Source organism: Mytilus galloprovincialis, chromosome 14 (assembly GCF_965363235.1).
Source record: "Mytilus galloprovincialis chromosome 14, xbMytGall1.hap1.1, whole genome shotgun sequence".
Lineage (NCBI taxonomy): Eukaryota > Metazoa > Mollusca > Bivalvia > Mytilida > Mytilidae > Mytilus > Mytilus galloprovincialis.
This window is the reverse complement of record NC_134851.1, coordinates 34,213,888-34,241,795: the sequence shown is the minus strand read 5'-3', so window position 1 is coordinate 34,241,795 and position 27,908 is coordinate 34,213,888. Positions and strand designations below refer to the sequence as shown.

The 27,908-nt window shown below is 31.8% G+C and overlaps 1 protein-coding gene across 5 annotated transcripts in view; it reads right to left on the bottom strand.

Annotated features, from left to right (window-relative positions):
* Positions 1–1,141: 1,141 nt before the first annotated feature.
* LOC143058589 (uncharacterized) overlaps positions 1,142–27,908 on the bottom strand; it is an 83,538-nt gene continuing 56,771 nt past the window's right edge. For 3 of the 5 annotated variants that reach the window (XM_076232072.1, XM_076232071.1, XM_076232070.1), the window contains exons 20-25: positions 24,520–24,657; positions 19,783–19,886; positions 16,234–16,320; positions 9,473–9,610; positions 7,717–7,849; positions 1,142–3,837 (exon numbers count right to left, since the gene is read on the bottom strand). In XM_076232072.1, the coding sequence (XP_076088187.1) occupies positions 3,810–3,837; positions 7,717–7,849; positions 9,473–9,610; positions 16,234–16,320; positions 19,783–19,886; positions 24,520–24,657 (628 nt within the window). In that variant the 3' untranslated portion in view covers positions 1,142–3,809. Of the gene's footprint in view, positions 3,838–7,716; positions 7,850–9,472; positions 9,611–16,233; positions 16,321–19,782; positions 19,887–24,430; positions 24,658–27,908 lie in introns of those variants that run through there. The other 2 variants (XM_076232073.1, XR_012973137.1) reach the window with 2 other exon arrangements.

Below are 27,908 nucleotides of genomic sequence, written 5' to 3'. Positions count from 1 at the left end.
TGACTATGTTCCCTTGATTGATAGTGTATGATTTTGACAATTTCCCTTGATTGATAGTGTATGATTTTGATTATGTGCCCTTGATTGATAGAGTATGATTTTGACTATGTTCCCTTGATTGATAGTGTATGACTTTGACTATGTTCCCTTGATTGATAGTGTATGACTTTGACTATGTTCCCTTGGTTCCCTTGATTGATAGTGTATGACTTTGACTATGTTCCCTTGATTGATAGTGTATGACTTTGACTATGTTCCCTTGATTGATACTGTATGATTTTGACTATGTTCCCTTGATTGATAGTATATGATTTTGACTATGTTCCCTTGATTGATAGTGTATGATTTTGACTATGTTCCCTTGATTGATAGAGTATGATTTTGACTATGTTCCCTTGATTGATAGTGTATGATTTTGACTATGTTCCCTTGATTGATAGTGTATGATTTTGACTATGTGCCCTTGATTGATAGAGTATGATTTGACTATGTTCCCTTGATTGATAGTGTATGATTTTGACTATGTTCCCTTGATTGATAGTGTATGATTTTGACTATGTTCCCTTGATTGATAGTGTATGATTTTGACTATGTGCCCTTGATTGATAGAGTATGATTTGACTATGTTCCCTTGATTGATAGTGTATGATTTTGACTATGTTCCCTTGATTGGTAGTGTATGATTTTGACTATGTTCCCTTGATTGATAGAGTATGATTTTGACTATGTTCCCTTGATTGATAGTGTATGATTTTGTCAGTTTTTACTGATTTTCCCTTTCTGAATTTTTTTCAATACTTGATATTTTTCTGTTTCTGTTTCCTTTGGATTTTATAAAACTAGTCACTCTTTATATATCCTGCATCTCCCTGTTCTTATTTTGTTTACACTATAGAAAGTTTATGAATAAATTAAAACAAGTGACTAGCTTGTTAAAATCTTCTATCTACCAGCTCATAATAATCGGTTGACTGTTGTTACACAACTCTCAGTATATCATGGTAGGCAGTGCTTATTGGTGTAAGAAACTTGGGTTTCTCTTCTCCTGAGTACCCAACTATTAAGAGCATTCAACCACCTAGGCTTTCTAGCTCATGGTGATAAATGTGGTTTCACTTTAAATATAAGAACAATAAATAACATCATTGTTGCATATTTTAATGTCAAAATTGACATATTGTAAAATTGGTCATCTGTATTTACATATTTTGAAAGACTAAAAATACATATCACAAAATGCTCATATAAAATAATTGTAGGCGATTCACATAAAAATCTGTTTCAAAGACCTCTTTAACATCATTTTGGTATGGATAGATATATTTTCTTTTTTTTTTCTATATATACCTAAATGTACCCAATATAAATTCAATACAAAATATTAGAGATGAAGGAGAAATTTGCTAGTTTTGCATATCTCTGGATATTGTGATAAAATCAAATTTAAAATTAACAATGTTATGAAAATAAAACCCTTAAAATTTGAATGATATGGTGGGCAGTCTGAAAAAAAAAACCCAAATTAATCAGATACACTGTACTGGCTTACTGGAACAGCATCAACAAAAATATCTTATTTCTTACATTTAAGTACTTAAGCATTAAAATTAACATATTCTGCATATTTTGAGAAACAATCTGTTTTGACAACAAATATATATCATCAATAAATAGTATCAGTGATTTAAGATGATAAAAAAATTTCAGAGGTTTTACAAACATATCTATATGGTAAAAATCACAGTATTTTTTAAGAAGTTTATGAACATATAACTTCAAAAATATATCCATACATAATATAAAGACAAAGCTGCATTAAACTTTAAGACATGGGTGTAGAATATCTCTATAGACAGCTAAAAAAGAACATGAAATATTGTCTATACTTATATACTATCTTTAATTTCATTATCAATTTAAATAATGACAAAAACAATAACTTAATACCTGTAGCATATTTACTAAAACTGCAATTAAATCAACTAGTAGCACTCAATAGCAGAACATAATAGGGCCCCAAAGGGGCTTTCACATTTAGGTCTCAAGGTCATGTTTGAAGAATTTGGTTTTACTATTCATAAAGGTCACCTGACCCTTTTCACTAAGATGTCAGATCCCTATTTCACTTACCCTCTTCCCTCCTTCAGAATCCAACCATTGAATGTCCTTCATAGATAGACTTGGACAAAGAAAAGTCTCAAAATACTTAATATTATTGCATAGCAATATAATATTTCCCACAGAACGTAACCAAAAGTTAGCGTGCAATAAATTCTAATATTGCACTAGTGCAATAAATCTTCAAAATTCATGACGTCATCAACGACAAAATCTTAGTTTAAACCAATTTTTACTCTCAAATATTATATTGCTATACAATAAAAGGGTTATTGCATGAATATTTGGGAATATTGTCCCTCGTAGAACATATATTGCACTCGCAAGCTCGTGCAATATAAAATTCTACTCGGGACAATATTCCCCAATATTCATGCAATAACCCTATAATATCCAACCTAGTAGTAGTATGATAGTGATGTTTTCAACTAACAGCAAAAATATCAGAAAATTAACTCAATCCAGTTTTTGGAATATATTTTCCATGCATGGTAAAAAAATCAAAAAAATCTTGACCCCTTGGCAAAACTTAATATATAATTAACATTCTATAATTAATTCAACATTTAACAAATCTTTGTCTAGTTTAAAATGCAATTACCATGACGACCAGTCAAAAAGGATTCCTTTACAATTAAAATGACTTAAAATCATAAATGAAAGTGCACAAATTGATTATTATCATGATTATAGGCACTTGAATATAAATCTTCCACTTTACATCTATCTATAAATATACATAAATAACAAGAATGTGTCCTCAGTACACGAATGCCCCACTCGCACTATCATTTTCCATGTTCAGTGGACCATGAAATTGGGGTAAAAACTCTAATTTGGCATTAAAATTAGAAAGATCATATCATAGGGAACATGTGTACTAAGTTTGAAGTCGATTGGACTTCAACTTCATCAAAAACTACCTTGACCAAAAACTTTAACCTGGAGCGGGACAGACGGACGAACGGACAGACAGACAGACAGACAGACGGACGGACGAACGGACGGATGGACGCACAGACCAGAAAACATAATGCCCCTCTACTATCGTAGGTGGGGCATAAAAATGTATATGAAACACAGTTTCAAATATGTATCTGCGTCACTCGCAGCACTAGTACTGCCCATGAAGTGCGATAATAAAAATATAACTTGCTGATGCTGACACACAATATTTTCTGGTTTTCAACAAGTTATTTTGCCTGCCATGACCTTATTCCTTTAAATCAAATGTGTGGGATGCTAAAAGCAAGATTACAAAATTTCAAATTCTTTAAACCAATATTTCTATATGTTTAAGATTCTGAAAAACAAACATTTCCATTTTTTTCAAAATGAAATTGACTTAATTCAATGAACCATCTGGTATGGTGAGATATAAAAGTTTTACTCAGAAGTATCTTGTTAAATGTATATGAATGCTACAAATCCATAGAAGTACAGGAATTCCAATTCTGTCCAATCTTTAACATTTTTGCTCCTTTTTAGATGACAGTTGACATCACTATATCAACTAAATGTCTTGGTTGCTATCACAGTTATCAATGATCATGTGACAAATTTACTGTCAACATAATCTGGTTAAGTCACATGACTTGAAATCACATGATCAGACAAATGAGGATGATCTATATCCATTGCCACCTCGTGATATGTTGTAAGAATACTGTCGTGATCTAGACTGGGTAGTATTAGGTACTCGCACACTTCTTAAGTTGTCTGAAAAAGAGGACAAAATCATATAAAAAAAATGTAATTTAGATTCAATGAAAAATTGTGTTTCATGAATGTATATATATGTTGTCTTGTTTTTTGGATTTTTTTTTTTCAATTTGAAGAGGAAATTAGGACTCTGAATAAATTTTTCTCATTAACTGGGAAAATTGCTTTTTTTAAGCCACCTGATACTTATTAATATAAATATTAAGTAACTTTGATTAAGTATTAAATTGTGTTTCAAGAAGGCAAAAATTTGTCTGTTTCCTTGTATTGATTTTTTTATTTTCAAGAGGACTCAATGTTAAAGTCTGTACAGTCACCCATAGTTGTTAATTTCTGTGTTATTTGGTCTCTTGTGGAGAGTTGTCTTATTGGCAATCATACCACATGTTCTTTTTAATATTTATGTGTCAGAATAAATTTTTCTTATTTAGTGTGGAATGTTTCTCCTTTATACCATCAGATACTTCAGTCTAGATAGAATTTACTTATTAATTTGCAGAATAAATATATATAATTATATCCTTTTTCTCCTGCAAATCAAATGTACTATTATTTATTGATACGTTATAATGAATGAGATGTAAATTCAGAAATCATTGCATGCATTAATTATTGAGATATTTGAAGAATGGAGATCAATCATTGAGATTTCAGGAAAAACAGCATGTACAGGGAGATAACTCTGTAAAATCAGCTAAATGTTTTAATCATGTTGTATTGTTAAGGAAATATTAAAATTGAGAATGGAAATTGAGAATGCGTCAGAGACAACAACCCGACCATAGAACAGACAACAGCAGAAGGTCACCAACAGGTCTTCAATGCAGTGAGGCATCCTTCTGCTGGCCCCAAAACAAATATATATACTAGTTCAGTGATTATGAACACCATACTAAACTCCAAATTGTATACAAGAAACTAAAATTAAAAACAATACAAAACTAACACAGGCCAGAGGCTCCTGACTTGGGACAGGCGCAAAACTTAAGCTTCTCAATGCTCAAAATGAGTGTTTGTCAGACTGCTATATATCAAATCAATTTTTTCTGAGAAAGTGAGTGGTTTATTTTTTTGAAATTTTTTATATTTTTTCAAAGGGTCAAAGTAAATATTTTGTCAAAAGTTTTATGAAAATTAAACAAGCCAAATTAATTCTAGTCAAGGTGTTGTGTACCACACTAAGATATATGTACCAGATATGAGAATGTGGGTTCTTATTATTGCGATATACCCTCACAGTGGCATTAATTGTGTTAAAAAAAAATTGAATTTACAGTAATTTGATTTGTTATTCCTGAATAAAAGTTATACTGCAGGTTTTCACATAACTTATCCCAATTTCTATGTTTATGAAGCACAAAACAAGAAGATCATATAATTTTACTTGGATTTTCTATTTCCCATTTATATATTTGCCTGGAGTTCATTAAACTTTATATATTGTTAATGTTTGTGGTAAAACATAACTTTGTAGCAATTAATATGTCTATTTCAAATTATCCAGCTGATACCCACTTAACAGACTATTGAAATAATTGGTATACCCCCATAGCAATGACAATTAAAGGATGCTAATAAGATTTGGACAGAAAACAGTTTTATTTGCTAGGTTCTAAGAAAATTAATTAATATTGTTCAATAAAATAGAAACTATTTACACCAAAGGCAGATAAATGAAAATACGGTCAATTCTTTGTAATAAGGGTGAATCATAATGTTAACATCATTGAATTCAGTGTGACTGTCATACAAGTGAGAGGTTTACCTATCTATAAAACCAAGTTTTATCCATCACTTTCTAACGGAAGAAGGCCATCGACAGAAACGTCTCAAAATTGGTTTATCCTTTTCAACATATGAAGACATTATATTCTACATATTAAGGAAAGGATGGTACTAAGTTTGGAACATGACTGTTACAGTTGTTTTTAATACATTGAATGTGTTTGGGCTTTTGATTAAGACATTTGATAAGGGACTTTCCATTTTAAATTTTCCTTTCATGTTTAGTACTTTTGCTATTTTATCTTTTGAACTTATACAGTGAAGATTTGTTGCACTTTAACTGTCATGCTAATATCATATCACTACTCCTCCCTTGTATGTTGTAGAGACTTAATATTCTATGTGAAACAATTGGAAAACATTAACATACATAATCTGATTTTTCTTAAATAGTTCCTTAGATTTTTAAGCAATTAAAAATTTTGACTGATTTAGTAATAACATTGGCTGATAGGTGTTTAATTTACAAGAGCAAATATTACAAATATGGAAAAGTATACATGTGAATGACATATATGCTAAGCTTTGTTTAGGATAAAGAATCTGTATGGCAGTTTATTTAGCATTTTTTATGAGGTTAAATGAATAAGAATTGAAATACACTTATCATCAGCCCATAAGGTGCTTATTAAAATATATATAATGAATATAAATAGACAAATACTGAGAATTAATAATGATAAAATAAAGTAAACTATAGCAGCTGTGTTTTTTTTTTTAAATATTTATTAAAAATCAAAGTCACAATAGTGCATACTTCATCATATTCATATCAAAGGTTGATAGATTGATCGAAAACAATTAGTTGAATCATTGAATGTTTAATTTTGCATAACATTTCATGGAACTTTTTCATCAATTTATTGATAATTTCTATCTGATCAAAAAGAAAATAGTACAACATGCTTGTAGGCAACAGTTTAACTTAGACATGTATAATAAATAGATCTCCAAATGACAGAGAACTAGAGGCTCCAATGTCTGACATTTGGATTTGGAATAAAAAAATAATTTTGATTCAACCTGGCTAGTACTATTTGGCTAAGGAATATCGCAGAAGTAGAAACATATCAGTTTTTTTATATAAAGATTGGTTTCAAAAAGGTGTTCAATTTTTCAATTATATGTAGAACTTTGAACATTTGTCACCTTTCGTTGTTCACGAATATAGTCCCTAGTGTTGACAGTGGGTTACTTGCCATTAATTTTTATACCTCTTCTAAATTTATTTCTTCATGTTTAATGCCTCAAATTGCAAGTAGGGGATGAAATTACACTGTAAAAAAAATTGGATCCAGAATTTTAAGGGAAAGTAGTGATTTGGTCCAGCTGTAAAAGGTTAAAAATTAGCACTTCAGAAGCTGTCAAAAGATTTCAAGACGCCCTAAACATAAAATTGTCCATATTTTGAGTTAGAGCCGATGAAGTTTTCTATAATTTTGATATAATTTGTCCCAAAAGTAGTACAACACACTGAAAAAATTTCATTGAGAAAGCGCATGTGGGATTTTTTTAATTTTCATTTATCTTCTAAAAGAAATGCACTACGAAATAATTGTGGTCTCGGACCTAATGTGAGTTTTCTTTGAAATAATCACTAGTACCATTTCTGCTTAAAAGTAATAACATATTGTTGTTTTATATTGTAACACCAGTTTGCTAAAAAGTATCTGGTGGATAATTGTCCTATTGGCGATCATATCTCATCTGATTTTTTCCCCCTAAAATTGCCTTGGGCAGGGCAGCCAAATATGGTTAGTTCAATCAACAGCAAATACAATGCTATTACTACAGCTGAGCATGAAAATGTTAAGAAGCAGCAATAATCACATCTCAACACCCACTAATATTAATGAAGCGATGTCAAATCACTGTTCAAAATTAATAAAAAATCAAAACTTTTTTTTCAAATTGTCTTTATGAAGCAATTCAAACTTTAGTAACAAAAAAATTACATGCAAAAAATTTTAAAATTACAATTAGACAACAACAGTCACAGTTCAAATTTTTTTTAATCAAAATTCAATCACCTAACTCTACTTTAAAACACTTCAAATACAAAACTAGGTCACTGCAGCTTTGTTTTTATACCTCCTAGGTCTATGGTTGCTAAAGCTACTACATCGACTACTGCTTCTTCGGTAGCTTAGCGAACTACTGCAACGACTCATGCTACGACTATTTATAAATAGACTTGTACTACTTTCTTCGTCAATTGATAATACTACAAAAGTTCATAATCAGGTCAAATCAGCCTTTCCTTTTTTACTCGAGCTTGTTATTAATGCATTTTAATGCATTTAAGTTTTAAGATTTGCTTTAGGTATTAAATAAATTTTCAGTTAACAAACACCAGAATATATTTTAAGATTCACAAGCTAATTTTCAAAAATTAAATAAGTAGAGAGAAATTTTTACTCATCAAAATTCCACCATAGAATATATCAGTTAATATATAAAAATGATGTGAAAATATAAACTTATTCTTAAACTTTCTAATTAAAAGAATTACCAAATCGGAAAGATTAATTTTTGGTTTCTTCTTTCATCCCCTCATCTTCGCTAGCCAAGGGTAACGATCCACTCCCGCTCTCTTCACCCTTGGCGGATTGAGATAAAATTTCGGAGACACAAGGTAAGGATTTTTATTGGTTGCAGTAGAAACTCGCTGCATCCAATCAAAAAGCGCCTATACCATGATCACGTGTAGATGAAGAAAGTGTTTGTAAACAATTGCCACGTGTTTATTGTGCAACAAGTCTTTACATCACTAAACATACGACTATATTTAGTGATAACTTGAATGTTTTTAATCAACTAATAGAAGTCCCTGTGTATGTTTCATGCATAAATGCATGAATGTTGACACATATTTTCGTTTCCGGCTTTACCAAGTGTGTAGAATCTAGACGCTACCGTGTTTTTACCTCCAAATTGAAGAGTTCAAGTGCTACCATTGGTCAAGAATAATGTATTTGGAATGGGCGTGTCTTTTATTTTCCGATAGATGGCGCAACATTGATATCACAAATGTTAGCTCAATCTGCCAAGGGTGAAGAGAGCGGGAGTGGATCGTAACCCTTGGCTAGCGAAGATGTCATCCCCTCTTTGACCCCCTTAAAAAGAGACAATACCTCAAAGGAGCATTTTCTTGGCACCTTGAATCCAAATTAAAAAGTACTATATATTTATCAATTTACATCTGTCCCATATTAACAAATCATAAGTCTGACAATATCGGAATGTTGATTTTTGAATTTTGTCTTCAAGCTTTTCCTACTTGAAAAAAAACAAAACCAAATATAATAAACTGCAAAATAACTCCTTTAAGATAATGTCATTAAATATTTTGATGTTTATAAACAACAGCCTATATGCATGTAGCTATAGACTAAAAACTCTGAACAAAGATGTTAATGTCAGTAAAATATCTTTAGGGGATAATGCTATAAAGCATCTATCTTAAGTAAAAAAATATAATTTCATCAAAATTACATCCCAAATCTCATTTCTTTATAAAATGACATAATTTTCTTCCTATCAACTTATCCTTTTCAACATATGAAGACAAATACATTTTTGTACTGCTCTTTGCAATCTCAGGAGCAAAATAATGACTTTTATATAGCCCTTCCCTTTATAAGCTTTAGCTCTATGTTCCAAACGTATAGATAAAAGTGCTGAAGGATAAAATCTAAAGTGAAAGCAGTTTTATATGCCAAAGGAAAAAGAGTCATGGGAGAAAGCAGAAAACAGTGGGAATTATTGAACTAGCACTATACGATTAAAGGGGAGGCGTGTATAACATATAAAACCAATAAAAAGGGGAAATAACTGTGGTACTTACTTGCTAAATCTTCATCTTCTAATGGATTCCAATCAAAGTTTTTAGGATATCCCTGAGGGTCAATAAATGGAGAAGGAAGAAATCCTTTCTTGGAGACAAGTGGGTGATAACGATCAACAGCAAAATTATATGACAAGGCTGAAAAGTACAAAAAAAACATTAAACATTTTGATACTATTAAAATGATAAGAAAGTTAAAGGTCAGAGATCTTGTTTTGAGGCAACAAATTGTGAAAAATTGGCATACTTTGTTAAGATAATTTCATTTAAAAACTAGAATGACTGTTTTCTGCTTTTTGACAATCCAAGATGGTGAGAGACCCCCCAATACTACCTTAAATCAGTTGACAATTTAATGATAAAATATTGATTGTGGTAGACAAATAAAAAATATCAACCACTTTATCAAGACATAGCATGATCTAAATTATTCATTTATATGTGATCATCTAAACCTGAAGAATTTTAAGTATCAGATATAAAAGTACAGTTAAACCAATGTCTGCTAGAAAAACAATTATGAGTTAAAGGGATAATTCGCGAATTTTTACTTATCAGCTAATTATGTCCATAATACAATAAAAAACATATTCACCAAGTTTTATCTGGATATGAACAGCAATAAAGGAGAAAATTAAGAATTATTAATTTTATTTCTTCGAACTTCCTGACTTATGTGACGTAGTTTAAGTCTTTAAGCATGCCGGGAGTGGAAATAATCTCATTTTAAATCTTAATCGTTAATCATCTTATAACGCTATTTAAAGCGCATAGACGACGTTTGGTGTAGCTATTAACCAACTAATAATTAAGATGGAACAGCGCTCAGCTTGAAAGTAGAATGTACGATTTATATTTTAACATTTTCTGAAATGATTATAGTGATACAAGTAAATCATATAAAATATTTTTTTATGATTTTTTTTTCCGACGGATATTTTGAACTAACATGTATAACTGGTAGTGTTTTAAAAATGCATGTTTGTACTTTTTACCTTTTACGTCAGGCTAGTAAATATGTGCTGCTAGTACATTTGTAGTCTGCAAATACGGCCCCGCAAATACAATGTGTATTGTACTTTGACACATAGTGACTACCTGTTGAATGCGTGGTTAAATTCAAGTTAATTAAAAGATTAGCATTTTGTATCTTTTGATCTTTACTCAGTGAATTTAAGCCGTCACGGTTCACTTTTCTAGGTGTGAACAACATTTCGTATGAATGATGAATCTTAATATTTTCCATGAGCTCAGTTTAATTAAATATATTATTGACGCTGAATATTTTTTGTTAAAAAAAGAAATACTGAATTAATTTAATTAAATAAATTTATGAATAATGATGTAAAAATTCTAAATAAGAATCGGTGACCTTGAATTTTTGAAATAGATAGTAATTACCAATTGCAGTTTATATAAGTGGGTCGTTCAAAGCGATCGTCTTTCTTTTTTTTTTTTTAAATATTCAGGAAGTAATGTCCTTATCAAATTAATTTAATTCTCACCACATACTAATTCTTCAGCTATTTGAACGAAAATATCAAAAATGTTGACAGAAAATTTAAAGGCCAACTTTGTCTTACTGAAAGGGAGGGAGAGCTCAAGACGTACTTACTAACAGACAAAGCAGGCTTATGGCTTATCGTCAGTTTGTGTGCTGGGTCAGGAAAGGTCAACCACTTGGCAAGAAACACAGAATAATCCTACCGGCTTGTGTAGTAAACATAATTAGAAAAGAGTTTCCATCGTTGGATGGGGTATACAAATGATTCAAAGAATGTGAAAGTGACACTTCAGATTGAATAGTTCTAAAATCATTTAAACGATTTACCAATACCATTTTTATTGGTTATTTTTTGCTATGACGTTGTCAGTGTGTTTTTTAATACATGTACTGAATATGACTATCCGTTTTGGTACCTTCTGCCTTTTTACAAACAAGACCATGAAACTGAATATTGGAAATGTATCGTGCTACTACAAAAGAAAAAGCACTGATGGATTGTCCTAGAAGCATATTTTATGAGAATAATAATGGTCTATAAGCAGTTACATTTATTTCATGTTTGAAGCGGTGCATTTTTTAAAATTTAATTTGACTTTTACCAAGAAATGCATTGTAGCAAAGGGGAAGAGTAATTGTGGTCTAGTGTCAGAGAGTGTCAGATACTCGAAAATAATGGAATTTAACAGAAAAGGAAACAAATAACGGACTTTGGCAAAAATGGAGAGGGCTTTTGATACCTTTTCTCCAGACATAAAATCTTTTACAATAAATCATCCTACAACAGCTTAAAAGCTTGAAATGCCAGCGATTTCGCGGGAGTATTTTAGTGTTCTCAAAATCTTATATTGATAGAAATGACAACTCCTTTAAATAATTGAATGTACATGTACAGGAAGACAAACGATTACCGCACGTTCTAGAGACATGCCACGAACTAAGCATCATCTTCGTGTCATAATTGCGCATGCTTGTCTCTTCACATACAAGTAAACGCAAATTTTCTAATAGGCAAAATATTTCGTAAATGCGCCCGCTCATATCGGAAATAGGACAAGAAAGTATGAAAGATAGTCATCCGTAATCTCTCGGTTAAATTCTCTAGGATTGACTCCAAACAATGTTGTAAAATGATGCAGTATGTTTTTTCTTTCTTAAATTATTCATCACAACTCAAGACCGCATAACGTAAATTAAAAATTTGCTAAGCAAATAAAACAAGCTGACAAAACATTATGTAAGTTATTGTGTTACTGTACAAAAGCATCGGCGGATCCAGGGGGAGTGGTTCCGGGTGTTGGAACCCCCGTTTTCTTTTGGCCGATCAATGCATTTGAAGTGGGACATATAGTTGGAACCCCCCTTTTTTAATATGACTGGATCCGCCCCCGAAAAGTAAAATTGAAATTTGAAAAAAAAAAAATCATTTACATGGTACAGTACTAGATAATCTTCTACACATGAATTTTGAAACAGAAGTCAAAATTAATAATTTACGGTCTTATTATTTCTGTCTTTGCACATGTCAGAATTAATCAGCCTGTAGATATAAATTTTAAACTCTTAATTTCATGTTTGCATGGTTTGGACGGCTTTGTGTATTTCAATCAGGTTAGGGACATACATTGTTAACAGGATGTATAATACACCTGACAGCATTTTTGATGGCACTTTTACCTGTGCACACCTGGGTCAAACAGCTGGGAAGCGATGCATGTACCTGAATTGCGTAATGTCACCAGTTTATTAGCCCGTAGGAAGTCACTAGAATACCTGAATGTGACACTATTACATGACCTCTGGCAATAATTCATTTTCACGGTTTTCATATTAGAAGTACCCGAAATCAAGGACGTCCTTGCCGAAATGAATAAAATCTATTACATATAAAAGGTTTTTTTTTTTTGGCAAGCATTTCGAAAGTCTAAAGCCGCTACAGATACCTTTTAATCTCATTAAGAATATATTTATGCTTTTACAACTTCCAAATTAGTGTTCGCCCCACTAGATGTATTCCTATCTATTATCTTGTTATCATAAATTTAGGAAGAAAAAATAATCCTACTACGATTGACCATAAATCATTACAAACTTCGCTAGCCTAGCTGTCCATATTTTATATCCCGAAACTGCGTTGACCTAGTAGACAGCTATAAAGCATAACAAGGGGGCGGTAAGAAGATCTATTAAGATTCCACGCGAATCGGGGAAGACATATGCTCCCATCTACCTATCACCTCTTCAACCTTTTACATGGCACAATATGGAAAAGGAAAGGGGGGGATAAACAGCATCTGTAATTATACTACATGTAAATAAATAAAGTCTTATTTTTAAACCATTATCATATTAGACAAACGACCCTTTAAATGTTTTACGTAATTTTTTATGTATACATAAGTTGTTTTGCACCTAAAAAATATATATTTCATTGAACTTGTGAATTTACGACAGAATGACACAGAACAAAACGTCGTAATTCAGTTTCGAGTTTTTTTTTCTTTAAACGAGAAAACGTAAATTAATTAATTCTTTTTTGGTTTGTTCTTGAAATATTATTTTTAAAGCAAGTTTTAAACAGAATTTATTAAATAAATATCAATGACATCAAATAACTGTTATAAAATCAAAATGCCAAAGTGGCTAGGTACCTTAAATGGCTTCATTGTCCCTAGAAATATGATTGCATGATTGAAATCAAATATCTTTTTATTTTTAAGGCTTGTAAACAAGTTCATAAACTTAAAATGTAATAAATGTAATAAATAATATAATATTTGAAGATGTTTTTCCTGTATATAATCAACAATTTTTTTGTCTGTGACTTTTTATCCATGTACTAAACTTCTACTTGTAAACAACAAAATCTGTTACTAATGCATGAATGCAGAAATACTGAACTATATTAATCTGACAATTTCCTTTCAACCAGGCTTGGAACGAAATAGCAATAAAAACATTCAAGAGAAAACAAGAATGTGTCCAAAGTACACGGATGCCCCACTCGCACTATCATTTTCCATGTTCAATGGACCATGAAATTGGATAAAAAATATAATTAGGCATTAAAATTAGAAAGATAATATCATAGGGAACATGTGTACTAAGTTTCAAGTTGATTGGACTTCAACTTCATCAAAAACTACCTTGACCAAAAACTTTAACCTGAAACATGCACTTTCATTTTCTATGTTCAGTGGACCGTGAAATTGGGGTCAAAAGTTTAATTTGGCTTTAAAATTAGAAAGATCATATCATAAGGAACATGTGTACTAAGTTTCAAGTTGATTGGACTTCAACTTCATCAAAAACTACCTTGACCAAAAACTTTAACCTGAAAAACTTTAACCTGAAACATGCACTTTCATTTTCTATGTTCAGTGGACCGTGAAATTGGGGTCAAAAGTTTAATTTGGCTTTAAAATTAGAAAGATCATATCATAAGGAACATGTGTACTAAGTTTCAAGTTGATTGAACTTCAACTTCATCAAAAACTACCTTGACCAAAAACTTTAACCTGAAAAACTTTAACCTGAAACATGCACTTTCATTTTCTATGTTCAGTGGACCGTGAAATTGGGGTCAAAAGTTTAATTTGGCTTTAAAATTAGAAAGATCATATCATAAGGAACATGTGTACTAAGTTTCAAGTTGATTGGACTTCAACTTCATCAAAAACTACCTTGACCAAAAACTTTAACCTGAAAAACTTTAACCTGAAACATGCACTTTCATTTTCTATGTTCAGTGGACCGTGAAATTGGGGTCAAAAGTTTAATTTGGCTTTAAAATTAGAAAGATCATATCATAAGGAACATGTGTACTAAGTTTCAAGTTGATTGGACTTCAACTTCATCAAAAACTACCTTGACCAAAAACTTTAACCTGAAAAACTTTAACCTGAAACATGCACTTTCATTTTCTATGTTCAGTGGACCGTGAAATTGGGGTCAAAAGTTTAATTTGGCTTTAAAATTAGAAAGATCATATCATAAGGAACATGTGTACTAAGTTTCAAGTTGATTGGACTTCAACTTCATCAAAAACTTTAACCTGAAAAACTTTAACCTGAAACATGCACTTTCATTTTCTATGTTCAGTGGACCGTGAAATTGGGGTCAAAAGTTTAATTTGGCTTTAAAATTAGAAAGATCATATCATAAGGAACATGTGTACTAAGTTTCAAGTTGATTGGACTTCAACTTCATCAAAAACTACCTTGACCAAAAACTTTAACCTGAAAAACTTTAACCTGAAACATGCACTTTCATTTTCTATGTTCAGTGGACCGTGAAATTGGGGTCAAAAGTTTAATTTGGCTTTAAAATTAGAAAGATCATATCATAAGGAACATGTGTACTAAGTTTCAAGTTGATTGGACTTCAACTTCATCAAAAACTACCTTGACCAAAAACTTTAACCTGAAGCGGGACAGACGGACGGACGGACGGACGGACGGACAGACGGACGAACGAACGGACGCACAGACCAGAAAACATGATGCCCCTCTACTATCGTAGGTGGGGCATAAAAATCATAATTACTATCAAATTTCCATCGAAACAAGATGCTTCAAAATGGTCTGCACACACTTTCTTGAACTTGTTGTGAGTTGGTTGGTGTTATGTTAAGGTTAATCATCTACGTCTGGTACAACTCTTTTTTTTTTTGCAGGATCTGGGAAAGTGTGTAAGCTTATGTCATGTGAACTCCGAGTTGAACATCCGTACGCTTGACAAGTCATTTTGATACTGAATATACGATATGCCATGCTTGTTTTTTGGCTTTGTGGTATTCAGATATTTTATTCAAATATACTCATCACGTGACAATTTGTACCGGAGATGCCGTCAAAATGGCGATAAGTCGAGAAGTGATAGTGGGATTTTAATTTTTATTTTAATCACTTATCTAGAAGAATTGAACAATAATTTTAATGAATATATGATTATTTATATCAAATAAACGTAATATAAAATTTTTATTTTTTTGCGAAGTTTCCCTTTAATGTTTAATAATAAAAGAATCAGTTTCGAAATAATCATTAAGTAATTACATTTAAAAGATTTATTGGAAATGAAGTAATATCCTCTAGCAGTTTACAAGAGCTTTGATATGCAATGTATCTTTTTATTTTTGGTTCTGCAGTATAAATGAACTTAAAAATGTTACTAGTAGTTCAATTTTTGCTGTGTTCATTTTGTTTTGTTTTGCAGAGTTTTGTATAATGCATTTAAATTGCATAGTGAAACCTACCTGCTGCTGAAGGTACCCATTTTGACCAGTAAGGTCTTGCAGGCTTTTTGGGAGCCGGGTGCCAAAAAGGTACTGGTGGTGCTTCACCTACAAAAAACATGAATTGCATTAAGTGGCTGAAATATAAAAAAATTTAAAAGGATTCCGTGGAACCCAGTGTCTCGCCTTCTCTTTCTGTTAATCGCAGAATCAACAAAAATGAGGAAATATAGACAATAACTGTTTAGTGTCTTTAAATATCAGCTGTATTTGTATGAGGCTAGGAAACAAGGTGTATGCAAGCTTTTAGTGAGCTACTATAGGGGCAGATCCAGGCATTTTGAAAAGGGGGATTAAGGGGGGGGGTGGTTTCCAACTATATGTCCCATTCAAATGCATTGATCGGCCAAAAGAGGGGGGGATCCAACAATTCTTGAAATCCCTTGAGGCCCATGTAGTAATATGATACAGTAATCACACCTTCAGCTGAAGACGGGTTCGCAAAAAAAGAATCTTGAATGGTCAACAATAACACATCGCTCAAGGTGAATAATTATCTATTTTAACATAACAACTTATATCAAGCGTAAAAACAAATAAGAAAACATTGTTCAATTTGAAACAGGAGTGTACGAGTTGTCCTACGCTTCAGACTTGACATTCACTAAACATGCATATTGAAATTGACATGGTTGTTTTTGTTATACAATCATACACATTCAAGTTTTGAAATTGATAGTTGTCATCGTAGAAAAGACTGCTGTTCACATGTGTATGTTATCAGAGAATTGGTGTGATTCTATTTGCTCTAAAAAAATGTTTGAAAACAAACAGAACGTATAATAGAAATAGTTAATTCGCAATTAGTACGTCATTGAAATGCTACTACTGCAATACACATTCTGAGGTCACGCAGGTTCATACAATACTCAGTCCGGCAGTGTATAGAATACAGATACAGCATAGCGATATCTATAGGGCTGTATCTGTAAAGTAAAACACCCAATTGCAGGATAAAAATCAACAAAATATTCCTGTTGATACTATCTTTTGATTGTAAGAAGCTTCTGTCCAAGTTTGGTAAAAATCCAGGATAGTTTATGAATCTAACAAGAGTGCACACGCTGAAATGTCTCGCCTTCTATACTAATCACTGATATTATGTTGATAGTCCTTAGTATAAAGCTAAGCTTTATAACAACTGACACATAAACTTAACATTAACCAAGATAACTAAACATAGACCAATGAACCTTGAAAATGAGGTCAAGGTCAGATGAACCATGCCAGGCAGACATGTACAGCTAACAATGCTTCTATACAACATATATAGTTGACTTATTACTTATATAGTTTAAGAAAAATAGACCAAAACACAAAAACTTAACACTGTGCAATGAACCGTGAAAATGAGGTCACGATCAAATAAAACCTGTGCGACTGACATAAAGATCATAAAATATTTCCATACACCAAATATAGTTGACCTATGGCATATAGTATTAGATAAAAACTTTGACCACTGAACCATGAAAATGAGGTCAAGGTCACATGACATCTGCCCGCTAGACATGTACACCTTACAATAGTTCCATACAACAAATATAGTAGACCTATTGCATATAGTATGAGAAAAACAGACCAAAACACAAAAATTTAACTTTGACCACTGAACCATGAAAATGTGGTCAAGGTCACATGACATCTGCCCGCTAGACATGTACACCTTACAATCGTTCCATACAACAAATATAGTAGACCTATTGCATATAGTATGAGAAAAACAGACCAAAACACAAAAATTTAACTATGACCACTGAACCATGAAAATGAGGTCAAGGTCACATGACATCTGCCCGCTAGACATGTACACCTTACAATCGTTCCATACAACAAATATAGTAGACCTATTGCATATAGTATGAGAAAAACAGACCAAAACACAAAAATTTAACTTTGACCACTGAACCATGAAAATGAGGTCAAGGTCACATGACATCTGCCCGCTAGACATGTACACCTTACAATCGTTCCATACAACAAATATAGTAGACCTATTGCATATAGTATGAGAAAAACAGACCAAAACACAAAAATTTAACTATAACCACTGAACCATGAAAATGAGGTCAAGGTCAGATGACACCTGCCAGTTGGACATGTACACCTTACAGTCCTTCCATACACTGAATATACTAGCCCTATTGCTTATAGTATCTGAGATATGGACTTGACCACCAAAACTTAACCTTGTTCACTGATCCATGAAATGAGGTCGAGGTCAAGTGAAAACTGTCTGACAGACATGAGAACCTTGCAAGGTACGCACATATCAAATATAGTTATCCTATTACTTATAATAAGAGAGAATTCAACATTACAAAAAATTTGAACTTTTTTTTCAAGTGGTCACTGAACCATGAAAATGAGGTCAAGGACATTGGACATGTGACTGACGGAAACTTTGTAACATGAGGCATCTATATACAAAGTATGAAGCATCCAGGTCTTCCACCTTCTAAAATATAAAGCTTTTAAGAAGTTAGCTTACGCCGCCGCCGCCGGATCACTATCCCTATGTCGAGCTTTCTGCAACAAAAGTTGCAGGCTCGACAATAAATGTTTAAAAACTTCAACTGCTAACTGAATGTAATGTTAACTGGAAGAAAACAAAATTTCCTTCTAGATACTAGATTTGACCATAAACAAGCTTCTGTCCAAGTTTGGTACAAATCCAAAATAGTATAACAAAGTTATTAAAACTTTAAAAAGTTTAACCACAGAGTGAATGTGTTGTTTCCTGGCAGAAAATCTAAGTCCATTTAAAAGTAAAATACGGAAAAATGGATTCATTTTTTTACAAAATTTACTTCTGGATACTATCTTATCATCATAAACAAGCTTCTGTCCAAGTTTGGTAGAAATCCACAATAGTTTTAGAAAGTTTTTAAAATTTCAAAAACTTTAACCACAGAGTGAATATTTGTGGACGACGATGACACTGAAATGTAGGATCACTTAGTCTCGCTTTTTCGACTAAAGTGGAAGGCTCAACAATGACAAACATTGACATTCCTGCTTAATAATTATAGTTGATAATGAATGATAAAAAAATCTATGTTTCCAAAGAATTTAAAAGTTGCTTCCCTTTGTAGGATTTTAATGACATGTTTGTATCTCTGTAGCAAGTCTTTACTGCACTTTTGAATATATGATTTTTTTTTTGTTGAAAATGCTAGAATAAACCAGAATGTATGGCCCAAAATTAACAACTATGTTTAATAATTAGTTCCATGAAATATCAATACTTTTAGTCCAAAGCATGGTTTGAATATTAGAATCTATTCTCTTGTGCATTTAGTTCTTTTAAGAAAACAAAACTTATATGGTGTGGTCCAAGTTTTGGAATTGTCCTTTCAAAATGAAAAGCAATAGAACCTTAAATTGACTTATATTTTTTGGTTTGGTGATCTCAGATCATAAAACAATACTGAGTAGTCTAGACTAGCACAAATTAATTGGAAATTGCACAAATCATACATTGTGTTGAAGCAAAAGGAGGTTACTCACCATAAATTTGTTTGACTAGAGCTTTTTGTTTCATGGCGATCACCTCTGGATCCCACAGATGGAGCTGTCTTCTGTTTGGTGTCAATGACCTCAGAAGTTTACGTCTGCAAAAATAATAAGAAGCATTCTTACAAGACTTTGTAAATTATTTATACATGAACAAGCAACTGATCTTTAAAAAAGAAAAGGATTACATATTTAGTGGCAGACAGGTTTTTTTCTATGTGTTCCTATAACTTTCAATGCACAGAAGTGTATTGAAATCAGGTCTACATTGCAGTGGGTCTCATTGGGGTTAAGCATGATGCGGGATTGCCGATTTTTTGTAAACGTGACACGTGAAAGTCAAATTATTGTGTTGTGAAAAAGGGAAATGAGGTCTAGCTGGACCCCAGAAATGACAAAATAATTGAGAATTGTTTACGTACACAGTATACTGGAATCTGACAAAACAGTAAGCGGGATCCAGGATCGGAACCCCCCAATGAGACCCCCATTGCATGCAATTATGAATTTATTATCAAAAGATCTCATTGATCTCTTAAATAATTTGCATCAACTGCCAAATTACACCCAGTTAAACAATCTGTCAAAGCAACTTACAATCTGGAAAATGAAATATATTAAATCCCTGAATTGGCACTAGACACTTTATAAAATTAATGAAAAAAGGACCATTAAAAATCATTACAGTAAAATCAGACAAGCAATTATACCCATATAACACCTTTTTTTTCTTTTAAACAAACAGATGTCATTATGAACATGATGAATAATTTAAAACCAGCTAAATACAACCAATTAATAACAAAGAAAACAATCGTTAATTTTTCAGATCATTAGGTAAAAATCAATCTTATATAACAAATTGCTTCAAATTAAATGTATAAATCAATAAAAAATGTGATAAAATCTGACAAAAATAGTACATTAAAGTTATTTTATGTTTCCTCATTTATAGTTACGAACTATATGTCATCTATAAAAAATTTATAAAAAAATGATAAAATTTCTATTCGATATTAATCAGTATTGAGGAACGTTTTTTATTGAACCATATTACGGACACACCAGATAAATAATCGTATAGTATCCTTTTACATATATGGAAAATTCATCTAAAAAGGATGATTGATCGATGTTTATTGCTACTTTTAGCAATCTAGTGCTGATTTATGGCAGTCACATTCTTAGTGGTGAACGAAGCTGGACTGCACCAGAAAAAACACCAACCTACAGCTGGAAAACTGACTAGTCAATAAAGATTGGAGTTGAGTGCACCTGCCACATGCAGGATTTGAACTGATAACCTTACAGTTGACACAGTAGGGATACAGTAGTTCAACTATTTAAGACTACTGAAGCCACCCAAATCAACCAAAAAATTTATTCTGGCCAACCTTAAAAATTCTTTGTTTAATGTTGCATACCCATGTCTTGCACAATTGGGTAGTTATTAAATTATCTAAAAATTTTTGAACTAAAACATAAGTTACCTAAGAGATGGGGGAAAAATTACAATTCAATTGATTTGTGTCATTAATTGTTTTGGGTAAGCAGCTTTTTAAGTGGATGATTTGGCAAAATCAAACAATCTTAATTTATTTTTGGGCCTCATCAAAACCTAAGACTTTTTGCATTTGATTGAATATTCATTGTCACTAAATAGGTCATCCCTTTGACCCAATTTTTCACATTGCTGAATTTAATAATCGTCATATGTCTAGTTGCTTTATTTTCTTAATGTCTAGCCATTGTTTGTTTGGATTAGTAAAAACAATTACAACCATCTTCACTAATGGATGTGTACCATAATCAAATCAACTTCTGCAGACAGCATTGCATTATGGGAATCATATAGTGATCTATGTAGACTTTTGATAAAAATAAAGAGAGCAATATTATTGAGACACAGGTGCAATAATTTCTCTCCCTTTACAAACATAATACAAGATTGCTATGTTCTACAAATACTTTCTTTAGTTAAGTTAACCGGTCTGTCTCCACATTTCCAATTGAATTATATAATGTACAATGTAGCTTATACATTTAGCTTAACACCATAGTTTCTATGAAAGATATTGTTATATTGGTGTATTTCCACTGTTTTTCAGATATGTTTGCTCTTGACAAATAGTTATCTTAGTAGAACTATGTTGAAATGGTTTCACTCTATAAGTAATTCTCTCACAGAAAAATTATACATCTAAGAATATGGGAATCCTGTACTACAGAACTCCAAAATTCAATCTTGTTGGAAATACTTTTAAAAAAAAGTTTGAAATAAGAGTTGTTTTAAAACAGAGAGACACAGCAAACCAGATTTATTAACATTTACTTGTGTCTTGGTATTTTTCAATATCACAAGGACCATAACTGATTATATTAACTTGACCTCCATTTTGTCATTAGTAACAACATATTAAAATTTAAAAAGCTTTGGTTGAAAGGTTCATGAGTAAATGCAACAACATGACTGGAAACACAATTTTTCCATCTGTCAAGAACCATAACTCCTGAACAGAAAAAGTGAAAATCACCATTATTGAACTTGACCTCAATTTTGTCATCAGTTACATCTTAAAATTTCAAAACCTTTGATTAAACAGTTCATGAGTTCATACACGGACAGGTCTGGAAACTCCATTTTTAAAACTTTCAAGAACCATTAAAATCGTCATTATTGTACTTGACTTCCATTTTGTCATCAGTAACCACATCTTAAAATTTTAAAAGCTTTGGTTGAACAGTTCATGAGTAAATGCACTGACACGACTGGAAACGCCATTTTTCAATCATTCAAGAACAATAACTCCTGATCAGTAAAAGTCAAAATTGTCATTTTTGAACTTGACCTCAATTTTGTGATAAGTTAACAACATATTAAAATTTTAATAGCTTTGGTTGAACAGTTCATGAGTAAATGCATGGACAGGACTGGAAACATCATTTTTGCAATCTTTCAAGAAACATTACTCCTGAACAGTAAAAGTCAAAATTGTAATTTTTGAGCTTGACCTCCATCATATTAAAATTTTAAAAGCTTTGGTTGAACAGTTCATAAGTAAATGCACAGATAATATTGGGCTGCCGCCCGAACGACCACCCAACCACCATACATCCCCAAATCAATAATCGACATTTTTATCACAAAAATTTGGTTAAATATTAGGAATTGAAATGGTGAATATGTTCAAGAGACAATAACCTGACCAAAGAGCATATAACAGCTGAAGGCCACCAATGGGTCTTCAATGCAGCAAGAAAATGTATGTTTCAAAATGTAATTTTTCAATAATAAGTACAATTTAAGAAAAATATGAAGCTAAATCTATTTTAAAATCTCTATAAATAGTGCGGCAATGATAAAACTTTACAAATTCAATGACCTTGGGTTTTTACCACCTGCATGTAACATGGACAAGATATTGCAGAAAAAAAAGCGGAAAAAAGAAAAATAGGTAAATTGTTGAAAAAATAAAATACTTCAAATGCAAACATTATTCTAACCTGAAGCTCTAGGTTATCTCCCATTCCTAATGATGGAAACTATTAACAAAAACAAACTGTCTTCTGCCAACAAAAACAAGACACAAAAGAAATTTAATATAACGACTCGTAATACCCCATAGTTACTAACAGGTGATTTTAACTTTCTATAGGATTATGACAAAAAAATTACGGGTTCCGAAACAATGAAATTATAAGGATTTTAACATAATGAAAGCTCTGATTTTTAAATATTGATTTTCACAATTGAAGTTCTTATTTGATTATGGTCTTTAAAGAACATCGTAATCCGATAATATACTCGTTGTAATTAATACATTTAAAAGCTTTTAAATCAATGAAAGAAACATGACACTCCTAAAGGATGAACAATTGATTTTTAAGGTGGATCATTTTAATAGCATTTACTTTTAAATAAGTTGAATTTGAGGTAAAAATTGATGAGCCAGCAATCAAACAAAATGACAAAATCACAATAAGATCAAGATGATGATTTGTACAAGGGACAAATCAGATATTGAGCTAAAACTCAAAGTCTATAGTATACCAAGTAAGTATAAGAGAAGATACAGCAATCAAACAAAACAGCAAAACACAAAAGACATCTACAGGTCAACAAATTGTGAAGCAATGGATAAGTGTCTAAACCATAATGTCAAATGTCAAGGTCAAAATCATCTTGTGTCTATTCAAGCCATGCCCAAGAACGTTTTTTTATATGAGAAACTGGCACCTGAAACACTAGTATACATTATCCCTTATATAAGACTATTTACCAGGCTTGTTTTAACATGAGCAACATGACAGGTGTCAATCATTATGTGAAGCAAGATCTGCTGACCCTTTCGAGCACCTCAGATCACCCCCAATTTTTGGTTGGGTTCCTGTTGGACAGTTATAAGTTTTCTATGTTGTGCTTTGTGTACATTTGTTTGGCAATGAGATTGAATGTCCCTCATGTATCTTTCCCAACTCTTTTACTATCTTCAATAATTTCTTTAAGCTCATTGATTCCTATAAGAGGCAAATACATTGGTCATTTTGAATATATTGTGTAATTTGTGAACTTCTCAATGCGAAAACTATGGTACACTTGTTTCTGGGAAAAGTGCCATCTGTGTCTCTCTCTAACAATTACCTGTAATATTTCCTCCATGCTAGCTGTATAGTAAGAACAGCTATTTGTTTCTAGGAACCTGCCATTGAATGTCTCTTTCTAACAATTACCTGTAATATTTCCTCCATGCTAGCTGTATAGTAAGGGCAGCTATTTGTTTCTGGAATTCCTCCGCCCCAGTCTGTGTCTGTAGCTGATGTATGGACTGCTTGGCTACAGTCAGTATACCAAACTGTCTCATCTTGTATCTGGAAATATATATAAAAGTAAACTATTTAGATTTGTATCATTTTTATAGTTTAATTTAACAGAGGTAGGTGTCGTCTGAAAATGCTTAAATGTGCAATGACTGTTTACCTTTTAGCGTGGGAAAAAAATGTGAAAAACAAATATTACAAATTTATGCATAAACAAGAATGTGTCCATAGTACACAGATGCCCCATTCAGACTATAAATTTTCTACATGTTCTATGTTCAGTGGACCGTGCAATTGGGGTCAAAAAGCTAATTTGGAATTAGTATTAGAAAGATCATATCATGTGAACTAAGTTTAAAGTTGATTGGACTTCAACTTCATCAAAAATTACCTTGACCAAAAACTTTAACCTGAAGCAGGACAGATAGACGGGTGGACGAAACAACGGATGAACATACCAAAAAACATAATGCCACTCTACTATAATAGGAGGGGTATAAAAATATACATTGTTAAAATTGTTGCTAAGAATTTGGGTACAAGTACAAGGATTATTTAAGGTGGTATGGGAGTCTAAAATAAAAATGATAGAATTTGTTCATACTTTGCCAAAACGTTGTATCTATTGATACATGTGGAAAAATATAATAAAAATGATAGGTCACCACGCATTTTCTCAAGCTACAGGACGGGATAAAATGACACATTTTGTATGGATTATACAGGAAAAAACACCATTTTGTGATTAGAAACTAAACAAAATGATAGAATTGTTAAATACTTCAGGAAAAGATAGCTTTCAGACACTGCTTTGAGAATATCAAAAGAAAAGATAGGGTCACCGTACGTTTTTTCCGGCTAAAATACAAAATAGGAAAATTCCATACAGAATCCTTCAGAAAATGCACTTTTTTAGAGTTACCTCCCCTTAAAATGCCAATTTAAAAAAAAAAATAAAAACAACCAAAAATAATTAACATTTGCAAAAATATCAATATTTAGAAGTTATAGTCTTATAAATTGGTACTTTTAAATGAAAATGTACATTAAACATCTGCATTCCTGCATCAAATTTTGCTAACTTGATGGAAAATCTGGACCTTTGATTCTCTGTTTTTTACAATCCAAGATGGAGGAAGACACCCATACCACCTTAAAGTCACCTGAACAGTCCAGAGTTTTGTAGGAGATCCTGTATGCTGTACCAAGCCAGGAATACAGCGGATGTTTTTGACTTGTTCCATTGATATCAATAGCTTTTGATTTAATATGCATATATCAATTTTTAACTGGATCCTACTCTTAGGTAGATGTTGTTTCTACAGCATAATTTAAATTTACTAGTCTAATGAGACTATAAATAAATGTTATCTTTAACACAAGTTTTAAAGAGATTTTGTTAAAGCACAGTTATAGTATTTTGGTTACATTACATAGATTTTGGTATCATGAAAAACAAAAAGTTTGAAGGGAATGATTTAAATATTTCAAAATGTCTGAGCCTTAAATCTAGCTATTATACAGGCAGTTTGAATGAAAGTGGAATTTAATTCTTTTTATTAAGGTATACAAAATATTTATGACTCTTTTGTATGATTGAGGCAAATAAAGTTAGAGAACAGAAACGAAAAAAAAATCAGTAATTTTGCCATTTGTAAAGGGGCATAACTCTAAATTGGTTAAAGTGACACCCCCAAAGTTCAAACTAGATCTGTGTTTTGTTGTAATAAGCATTTGGTGGAAACCAACTTTAAGAGGTACAGACAAGGGTAAAATGCTACGACAGGGCCATAAAACATTTGGAGGTTCATATGGACTATGAAAGAATGGTGGTTGCAATCATAAGTACAGGCATGATTAGGGACAGAGGAGTTAATCTCAGTGAAAATTGGAAAAGGTATAAGAATAATTGCATATTATAATGATAATGGAAAATTACTTGAATTCTGAATAAAAAGAGGAAACAATTTCTTCTTGAATTCCCCTTGGTAGCTATAGACTTACATGAAAAGAAAGGGGGTGAGTTGGTTTAAAAAGGAAGTTGTGCCAACTTTTGTTGTAGAAGAGATAGCTATTGTTCCCATATAACATGTAAATACTCACATGTCATACTCCATGTACTCAGACATTTCCTCCATTATTTTACAGTCCAAATAACTCAGAACTTTAAAACACTACACCATCATAATTTATACTTTGTATTTCAATCAAAATTGACTTTAAACCTAAGCTTCTTTTTATTCAGATCAACATTCAATTAAAATTCTTGTCAAATCGTAGACTTATAAATCACTTTGGATTATATCACAATAAAGGATAATTATAATCACATTCAATTCAATTGTGTATTCTAATGTAATAAAAAGTGTCATTTTTCTTGATTTACATTATATAATTTAAATTCTCCTTACCCTTGATACTAAGTGTTGGATTTAGGCTCACAGAAACAAAACTTAACTATTTTCTGTGTGCTGATTTAAGATTTTAAAATTTAAAACAAATCATATCTAAACATCCCTTTCTATACATCAGACTCTTACTCTTGAAAACTTTTACGAATCCCAAACATGAATAGACAATGAGATTATGAATATTTTATTATTCTATCTCCTGTATCTCCTGTGTGGGACAGTTAAAACGTCAAGTGTTTATCCAACGTTCAGTAACTAATTATTGTCCATTAAAAATACAAAGGCACCAATTGATCTGATCTATAAGCGTAAATATTTAAAGTAACACTACTGAGGATTCAAGAGTGTTCCGAAAATATCAGTTTTCAAGGATTTCGTAGGTAAAGGTTAACCATGAATTTAAATGTCCAATGAGGTACAAATTTTCTTGGCTGCGGAACCGTAGCTGTTAGGTCCTTATGTTATTTTTTCTGTGGGCTGCAAATAGTAAAAACCAGATGCTCCGCAGGGCACAGCTTTATACGACCGCAGAGGTTGAACCCTGAACGGTTGGGGCAAGTATGGACACAACATTCAAGCTGGATTCAGCTCTAAATTTGGATTGTGATTAAATAGTTGACACAGCATAGGTTTCTGACACAGAATGAATGTGGTCTTATGAACTTAAAATACTTTTTTTTCCTTTGAGCAATTCACTATGCTGTTGAATATTAATCCTCTCAAAAAAATGTTTGAAGAAATTTTCTTTTTATTTATGAAATCTGAAATGAGAAAAATTTACCCCCCCCCTTTTTTTTCCACATCCCCCTTTCCCTTTTTCCAAAACTGATCTCAATTCAAATTTCTAATGGAGTTTGCAACAATAACTAGTCATTTAAATACATCATAAAA